This window comes from Tetrao urogallus (assembly GCF_951394365.1).
Source record: "Tetrao urogallus genome assembly, chromosome: 4".
NCBI lineage: Eukaryota > Metazoa > Chordata > Aves > Galliformes > Phasianidae > Tetrao > Tetrao urogallus.
The window spans coordinates 59,969,513-59,979,599 of record NC_136817.1 but is presented as its reverse complement, the minus strand read 5'-3'; the positions used below and the strand labels follow the sequence as shown (position 1 = coordinate 59,979,599).

The window sequence follows — 10,087 nt, the reverse complement described above, 5'->3', positions numbered from 1 at the left end:
CTTAATACTATACCCACTCCTGCTGAGTTTGCCATCTAGCCAAATTAATGGAACTTTTGCTGTATATACTCAGACAGGAACGTGGATTTCCAAGGCATCTTAAAGAATAATTGGTTTTACACTGCTAGTGCGATTTCTCTTCCAAGTGTACTTCCTTGACTCTTTTTTTTCTTAAAGGATGGAATGTAGTTCTACATCTACATGATTTCTTTGGTAAATGGGACCCACAGCCTATAAAACAAAAAGCATTTCTAAAGGAATGGTCCTTACATCATTTAAATTCCAGCACCAGTTATTTAAAATCCAGATCCAGCTAGTGGGCATGGGAAGTGTATATCCTGCCTAAGAACAGAACTAGGGAATGGCTTTCAAAGCAACTGACATTGCTGAATGCCCAGTATTATAAAACATCAGTGAGAAATAATAAAGAAACCTTAATATAGTTTGGTTTAATTGCCCTCATCAAACATACAAATGTGTACTGCTGTCCACAGCAAGCACTTGCTCCACGAGAAGTTTAAGGCTAGGCCTCGGTTTCACTTATAAAGGTTTTACCTCCCAGTTTCCTTCCCTTTTATTTTTTTCCTTTCCTCCCCTCTCTCCCCTTTAAGGCTATCTTAGTACTGAACAGAATCTGAAGTAACACTTTGATTTGCAGGCTCATACATATCAAATACTTTTGCCACTTCACATCTTTTCCTGTGTGTCACCGGAGGCAGCCAGAGCTAATGTTTAAGTGAAGGACTTCCTTTCTCCATTTCCCGGTTATCCTTCTGCAGAGCAGCCAGTATCTGGGCATGTACAGAAATGACAGAGAAAAGGATATTAGATTTTAAAAGTGACTCAATAAACCGCTGTCTGAAGACCTTGCTATTTGAGTAGCTTTGAGCAATACTTTTTAAACTATTAAATATAGTTACTTTATCCAAATTGAGAACCTTTCCCAGTGCATGAGACTTCTTCCTTAAGCCCTCATGGCACAGTAAATACAAATTGATTTAATGAAGGTTTAAGCTCAGTTAACCTCCACGCATGAGATTTTTACCCATAAAGACATATCTGGTACAATTAAAAGCAGCTTCCCGAGGGGATGTCATCATTCTCAGGATAAATAAACTGTCTAAAACCATTGCAAGTGAGCAGCCTGCTCAGAATTATTACCATGGCACTGACTGGGATTTGCCTAGCACTGCTGCTGCCCTAGATTTGTTTACACCAGCATTACGTCAAAATCAGCATTCACCCTCAGATGGAAAACTTTCATTCTCTATGGCTGATGGACAATTTTGTTTGGTAGAGGGCACACTGATACCTACTTTCTCATGCTGCTGAAGCAGTATGTACTCTCTGCCTTCTGGTTACACTCCACTGAAGTACAGCAGCATCCCCAAGAAGTGTCCAGAAACTGAATGACCTTAGGGACATTTCTTTTCAAAGAACTGCAACTTTGACAGATTTTAAACAAGCTTCTGCCCAACGGAATTAACAGGAAATGAGTCTAAATCGCTCATATGGCAATCACATGACACTGCCTGCTCTTCAACGCAAAATCACCCGTATTATCACAACAAGGATGTTCAATCCAGGTATGAATGGAGCTGCTGCTGCCTGTTCAAAAAGTCCTGGAATTTGAGAGACTACAGCAAGCTCCTGCTCAAAGGCATGCAGCATAAATCCTAAGTTATTCAATCAAATGAGTTTATGAGAATTTGTTGTGCCACAGTAATAGTATCCTTCATGGAAAAATGTCAGCCTTTTTAATGAACCTGAGAATGACACCGAAATCTGGCCTGGAAGAGCATTTCACAAAGACCTCAAGGCAGCTAAGAGAGCTAGGATTCCTTAGCTACTAAGTTGAGGGAACTGTGACCTAAGGCATAAGAGTTGCAGAAATGCTAGGACAACAGCTAAATCTGTTCTACTATCTCTTTTTCCCTGCTGCTGATGACAAAGCAGTGACAGAATCACAGAATCACAGAATTGTAGGGGTTGGAAGGGACCTCCAGAGATCATCGAGTCCAACCCCCCTGCCAAAGCAGGTTCCCTACAGCAGGTCGCACAGGTCGGCATCCAGGCAGGTCTTGAACATCTCCAGAGAAGGAGACTCCACCACCTCCCTGGGCAGCCTGTTCCAGTGCTCCGTCACCTCACTGTAAAGAAGTTCTTGCACACGTTTGTGCAGAACTTCCTATGCTGCAGTTTCCGGCCGTTTCCCCTTGTCCTGTCTCCACTCACCACTGAAAACAGTCTGGCCTCGCCATTCTGCCCCCCACACCTTAGATATTTATAGACCTGGATCAGGTCCCCTCTCAGTCGTCTCTTCCCAAGGCTGAACAGACCCAGTTCACTCAGCCTTTCCTCATAGGAGAGATGCTCCAGGCCCTTCACCATCTTCGTGGCCCTCCGCTGGACTCTTTCCAAGAGATCCCTGTCTTTTTTGTACTGGGGAGCCCAGAACTGGATGCAGTACTCCAGATGAGGCCTTACCAAGGCAGAGTAGAGGGGGAGGATCACCTCCCTCGACCTGCTGGACACGCTCTTTTTAATGCACCCCAGGATGCCATTGGCCCTCTTGGCCACAAGGGCACACTGCTGGCTCATGGCCAACCTGTCGTCCACCAGGACACCCAAGTCTCTCTCTGCAGAGCTCCCCTCCAGCAGCTCATCCCCCATCCTGGACCGGTGCATGCAATTATTCCTCCCCAGATGCAAGACTCTACACTTCCTTTTGTTGAACCTCATCCGGTTTCTTACTGCCCAGCTCTCCAGCCTGTCCAGGTCTCACTGATAGTAACAACTGTCACTCAAATTTCAAGCTAAGGATGTACTGGCACAAAAACCTGGTGTTTTTTGTGGGTAGTTCCAGATATAAAAAAAAGAACTTATGGACATTCTGGAGGTTGATGGTCCTGCTTGTGGCAGAGGGTTTTGAATTTGATGATCCTTAGGGTCGTTTCCAACTCAAACCATTCTATGATTTTATGACATTCTGTTAACCACGCTTCCTGGTATCAGAAGTGCCGTAATTTAGTTACGCGTCGTTCAGTCTTTAGGTTCTTGATCGCACTGTCAGAGTGACCTAGAGAACCTAGAGAAAAGGGAGTAAGATGGAAAATACCACCAACCCGTCTGATGAGGGAACCAGGACTATGGGAACCAGGCTAATGAGCAACTTGGAATGTTTTAGATGTGGTCCCACATACATGATCTCTAGACAGCATCATTCCAGAATGTGACCCAGAGGATATCAACCCCATAATTACCACAGTACAGCAAGGCGAAAGGTTCAGTGTGTTTTTCTGATTATATCTACTGCTGCAAGGTGAATTTGACTTCTTACACAGCTGTATATAGTCCTGCAAAGTAATAGCAGCTCGAAGTGTGCTGCTTACTTATGCAATACAGTTACTGCAACCAAACAAGTCAATGCTAAAGATGAGACAAAATTAACTTTTTTTCTAAGCTGAAGAGCATTTGGCATTCTCTGGAAAGTAGAGCCATTGCTCTGTCCACCTTACAGTTTACCTCAAGTGGTGCATCCATCACCCTTAGCATTCCTTTTGCTAATTTAAAAAGGCATCTCTCTACAAAACACAAATACTACAGCAAAGTATCTAATTTCTACTGTAATCGTCTCAGTCAAAAAGAATTATCTTGCTAAGGAGTACTGCAAATACTGAAGATTTTTTCAACATACTGTGCCTTTTCACATTACCTGTGTACTACCAAAAGCCTGCTCCTCAAAAAAGCAAAATTCAGGACTTTGAGTCCAAACTCATCTCGTGAACTTTGTACAGACTGAACAAAGGTAGAGACCAATGCAGTCAGCATCTTAGAAAAAGGAAACAAAATCCCATACACTGCTTTCTCTCGGTACTGATTCTACATCTGTTCCGACAGTGGCACCTCAACAATTCTTAGTATGTATGGGATGCAAGTAAACTCATAGCCTCTACCCACCACTGATTTGGAAAAAAATGACAGGCTGGAGAGGGAAGAGGCCTTCTTTATGGAAACTTACTCGGTAACACAGATACGTAGTGAAGAAAGGCAGCTGGTGCAGAAGACAACGAGGGAGGTAAGACATCAGCCAGTACTGACCCTACAGTGAGCTAAACCTAAGATCTATTTGCTCCACAGTTCAGCAACAAAGTCTGTTGTTTGGGGCACTTCTACACTAAACACACAAAGCGAGCTAAGTCGCCCTACCTTTCCTGTGTCTGCTAAAGTATTCTCCTAGATGTTACCAAACATCATCTTCATGGGTACAGCACAGTCACCTGTTAACCAAAGGTCAACACTCTCTTTACCTGAGCCCACTTTTTGTTTCTACTTTGCATCTGAATGGCAGCAATAGATGTAAAGAATTCTTCTGAAGGTAAGTCTTCTGGTAGCTTTGTTAAAAACTGGGCTATATGAATGAAATCCATTTTGGTCAAAATATCTTCAAAAAGTTTTAATATTCCCAGGGCTGTACGAAATAAGAACTCTTCTCCATCACGGCAGAACACATCCCAGATACGACACGCCAAGTCTAGTGGCAAAGACTTGCTGTACAATGTGAATATCCTGAAAAACAGAGTAACATTTTCTGAGTTACTGCACAAGGAAAATGCATGGATCCTCAGAGAAGTACACAGACTGCTCATTATTGAGGTTTCTCAAATGTGTTTATTTGAATAGCCCCTTTGTATTTCCGAAGTATTCCCACTATTTGCAGCATAGCAAATCTGAAATAATACAAAACTGTGCTATGCTGGTATAACAGTTATAGCATTTTCCAGGTTCTTTTTTTTTTTTTTTTTTTTTTTTTTTTTTTTAAATCACACCATCAGAAAAATATATGTGATTTTTTGACGGGCATGCCCTGGCCACAAGTATAATTAAAGAAAAATCATCATCGCTTTAGAACTGAAGATTCATGCAGTTTTAGCTGCGAGGACACAAAAATCTAAATCTTAAGACAAACTGAAAAAGGGATTCTGTGATTTAGATGAAGGAGAAGATGACGATTACTTCAGTGTCCACGACTGGATTCGCTGGCAAAGCAATAATAGAGTGACTTTTGGAAGATCAGCTTGGTCTGTGGTGAGTTGAGCAAGACAGCCAAGATTTCCAGAAAGAATGAGCAGGTGGCTGTGATAACACTCTTAAGACAGATGTGATCTCCAAAGAGCAAAGGCAACAGCAGTGGCTAATTGTGCCTAAAACCACATTTTGGTAACTGCCAAGAGAACTATTCCTCCTTCATCAAACCACTGATGCCTTTGCAGCAAGGAAGGCAAAGGCACTCTTTTCCTTCCCTGACCCTAAAAAAGACATAACAGTACAACATCATAACCTCAGAAAGTGCCAACGGTTACACTTACTGGAATCAAGTGACAGTATGCAAGGGAAAAGTCACAGTAATCTTTCCCTTTGAAAATTTAAAAAGAGAGTATTACTCCAGAGATGAACCACATCTTGTGTCACGGTAAAACTGCAAATAATTCCTTCTCCAGCAGAGGTCAGCAAAATCTCAGACGTAAATCAAACCTTCCTACATTAACACAACACCTATATTTAAGGATGCTGAATCTAACAGTAGCTCTCCACTCCCCACCCTCTCCAATTTTCTGTTCAAGATATTCCAGTTTTCCTTAAAAAAAAAAAATGATGCTGAATAGATACACAGAGAGACATAAAATACTAATTAACATATTTTGCCAGTAAATTCTAATAATCAAAGGCTTTCTGAAGTATCTTTTTTACTTAAGGTTATTGGATGGATGTGTCATAATTAGCAAGCTTTTCTCAGCACACATTGGGAAAACTGAGCAATATCCCACTTTACAAGGTGCAAGACCAGATTGCACTTGCACAAATTCAGATGATTTTTTTTTTTTTTTTTAAAATAAAAAGTAGGAAAATATTAAAATTCTGTTCACCAAAAAGCTAGTATATTATATAATAACGTGGTAGAGTCTGGAATGAAAAAAATACTACTTACACAATATATTATTATATATTTAAAAAAATAGCAGCAACCCTTATTTGGGTTACTGACTGACATGTTGAACTGCAGAACTTGTATATTCTTTCAACACTCTTGTACAGTCACAATGCCACGTCACAACATCTCATTACAGAATGCTTACACAGCAGAATTAGGACTTGTATGCATACATACACGTGTACAGGAAACAGCAATGGGTTTTCCATTTAAAAAGAGCAGTGTAATAGGAAGCAATTCAGCAGAGTGCCTTCCTGGTCGCCACACAGCAGGCAAACTCCCAGCCAGTAATTGGCACTGGTTAAAGATAAGCAACAATGCCTAATTTTGCTCCATTTTATTCCCAGAAGCTATTATTCTGTCATGAATCAGACCTAACCTGAATCACCCACGTGTGTTAAATCTGCAACTATGCAGAAAATTAACTGTCAGAAAAAACAGTCACACCTATTTATGAGAACGCCACTTTCTTAGGAAAAGATTTAGTTGGATAAAAAAGCTGTCACTTCAAACAAGGGATTTGACACTGATCTCTTCATAATTCATAAGGAAGTGCAATTTGCAAGAATTTCACTAGTCAATTAACTTTCATTAACACCAGCATGAAATCAAATGCATCAAGCCCTACGAAACGGAATCGGGCCTCCCAGAACAAGCAGCGGTACAACAGGAGGAGTCATTTCTAAGAACTGATACAGCATTTGCTCTCTGAAAACATTTTCTACTGGAAGACATTTTTATTACACATCTGAGCTACTGCTCTGAAACCCAGCAGAAATTTATGACAGCCATAAAGCAGCTGCAGCAGCTCTCAGCAACACCAGCACACGACTTGGATGTGATCTGTTTGCACTGGAGAGCAGGATGAGTCTCTGCCTGCAGCTCTTTCAGCTCACTGCAAGTCCCAGCCAGGTGCAGCCAGCAGCTCACAGAGATGTCCAGCATCAGAGAAACAGAAACACAGGTTTCTGGCTGCTCTCTGAAAGAAATACCAGATACACGCTCCTGCTCCTTCCAGATCCACCTAGGACACACGTACTTTGAAGGAGATGCATAAAATCCTGACCTGTTTGAGACAGGAAAAGCATATGACCAGAGTCTTGCTTACAAAGAAAGCACTGTTACCATGATTTGATTATCATGGCTCTGTTTTGTTTTCCTCTTCTTTTATTTTTATAAATTGTCTTCATAAGAACATTGTTAGCAACAGTGCTGAGGGCAGGTATGCCAGATTTTGGATTGACAACTCCTGCACAGCGATGATGACACCACTCAGATTTTACATATTCTTTTACCACACACATTCTTTTGCCACGTCTCTTTTACGCATGAATCCCTCTGCAACCTTTCAGTTGCAGTGGGGAAATTGCTGAATTAATTCAGTTTTTGAACTTACTCTAAGATCCTTTCTCTTTATCCTGGTACTCCTTTATCACTGCTACACTTTGTAACAATTCCTCTATATCTGCTTTGAGACAAAACCTGCAACCCTTCTTTGTGTCTGCTGCATTACTTCTTGCATACTCCTGCATAGCGAAATCTCTATTCTCATTGGTATCTTTAGAGTTATTGCAGTAAGACTGCTGTTAACAGCTAATTTGGCACAATTTTTTAATCATCACAGCTGAAGAAAGTAGAAGCATTTATTTAGTTTCTAATAAGGGGAAAAAAAATACATAGAATACAATGCTGATTGCAACACAGCAACTTAGCAAAATTGACTGCATTCTAAAATGTGCTGATACAAATACTGGGTTGGCTTCCAAGCTATTTCATCAGGTCAGAAGCACCCAACAAGCCCTGTTCTCTCACTCAGGAGTACTACATGGCAACGCAGTATTTCACCTTACCCTGAAGAGACTGATTTTTTGGAGTCTGCTAACAACTACCCCAAATTTAGGAAAAACAGAATGTCACGAGTGATCTTTGGACTGAATTGCTGTCTAAGTTTCTGATCTATTTTTTCTGTGAAATGGAGGCATGCATTTAAAGCATAATATTGAACTTCAGTTTTGAGGAGTGAGGTGTTAATGGCACAGCATGGACTATGCTTTTGCTGATGTCACAGACATTTCACTGGAAGTGCCCACAACAAACATTTGCACAAATTGTCCTGGCCCTCTGTCATAACAAGCAAACAGCATCAAGAGAAAGTTAGTGCTCACAGAGCACGATCACAGTCAATGCAGTATTAAAGAACCACTGATCAATCCATCAGTACAAACAAAGCCCCGGGCTGCAATTATTGCCAAAATCATTTTTCTTAGTAGGGATGAAGAGGTACTTGTACAGCAACAGCAGGCCATAAATAGACAGCATGCGTCCTTTGTAAATCCACATTCTGCTCTGCTCAGAAGAGCCTGCAGTACATCAGCTGACAGCACTGAGTGGCCAAAACTGGGCTACTGAGGCACACAATTTTCCCTCTGCTCCCTGTGAACCTGACTGCACGCTGCTCTTTACAGCCTTTGCACACTTGATTTCCTCTGCATTCTTGAACCTGATTGTGCATTGCTCTTTACAGCCTTTGCACTTTTGATTCCCTTCGCATTCTTCAAAAAACTAAAAGCCTGAAATTCTGAAATTTATACTAGAACCAAATTTGAGCTTGAAGCTCCATGTTCTTTGTAAAGGGAAGCCTTAATTGGGGCAGGCAGCCATTGCTGGCAATACTGCTACACCATATGATTAAATTTTGAAGTCCTTAATGCCTACCTGTAACAGACAGCATGGAGTTCTGCTCCCTAAATCCTCTACCAGCCCCAAGAAAACCCAAAGCAATATTACACTGCTTGTACAGCTGCTGCCACCTTTATGCACAGAACTGCTTTTTCTTGGAACGTATGCCCACAACAAATGATGAAGTCTAACAGCTGTATTGCCACCTCCTGCAGCACTGGTAGCATGAAGCAGCACAAAGAAGACACGTTGATTCCACTGTAATTGCAGCAGGAGCACGAAGGCTTCCCAGCAACTGGTCTGCACGGCACTGGCTACTGGAGTCCTTCTGGAGCTGGCACCAACTGAGATTTACTGCATACATGCCTGCACAGTAACCATGCCAGCCACCAGAATAGCGGCAGGCATCCCTCTGGAGCTCAGAACAAATGTGCATTTAAATAAAAGTAATGTTCATAGGACAAGGCTGTTTCACAGACATTTCTACCCACAACCAAAAGGTCTGTCTAGTCAGAGAATTCATGGGTTCAGAACTGTAAAAGCACCCCTTCACCATATTCTTCTCAGACTTGAAACGTAATTGAAACCTCATCCTTGTTTTTCCAGAAATACTTTTGTTTTTCCCAGTGCTATCAGTACTACAGCAAATTCACTCTCAAACTGGCAGTCACCCAGGAGCCACAGGCAACATTCTAAACAGAATTTTCAGAAGTCCTCATTGCAAGAACACAGACTCACCTAACTTTCCTTCCTATCTTTTCTGTAGTACTTTCTGCCTAGTTCTCTACTAATTTCTATGGAAGGACAGCAGATACAAACTTAAACTTAAAAAGAATTAAATTTAAAGTGGACATAAAAAAAAAAACCCTAAATCTGCTTCCCATGGCATCAAAGGAAATATATATGCACACATATATGCATAAACACATACACGAACACACATATATATACATATAAACACATGTACACATGTATTTAAGTAACTGTCATGGTTTTCCATGGTACTCCATATCATGACATCATGCAGTGATTTGTCAAAGCTGGGGAGGGGGCAGCACTCCAGCTCTTGGTTCCCAGAGTGTTTCAGTACTCTCCCACATGGTTACCACTTCTAGGAGGACAACATTACACCAAAATCCCACACAGCCGAGTACCAACCCTACTGTCTAACAAAACTAAAGCTGTAGTGGGACAAGCTGTCTAGCTGAAGACAAATGTGAGGAAATTTAATATAGGATTTCTTAGGACTATACAAGTAGCCCCAATCCTGAGGCTTAATATAATTTCAGCATCTTTCCTCTTGTCACTGGACGTGCCAGCCCTTGCCCTCTTCCTTTTCTTCTTTCCTATTCCAATGTTATTCTGGCCTTTTCCTGCTGTGCATTTAAAGAGATCCAGCATTCAGTCATAAAGAAT

The 10,087-nt window shown here is 41.4% G+C and overlaps 1 protein-coding gene across 1 annotated transcript in view; it reads right to left on the bottom strand.

Moving 5' to 3' along the window:
• Nucleotides 1–725: 725 nt before the first annotated feature.
• TBC1D14 (TBC1 domain family member 14) overlaps nt 726–10,087 on the bottom strand; it is a gene marked incomplete at both ends in the record, with an annotated part of 64,647 nt that continues 55,285 nt past the window's right edge. Inside the window, 2 exons of the mRNA XM_079535132.1 lie at nt 726–791; nt 4,311–4,569. Coding sequence (XP_079391258.1) covers nt 726–791; nt 4,311–4,569 — 325 coding nt within the window. The remainder of the gene's footprint in view (nt 792–4,310; nt 4,570–10,087) is intronic.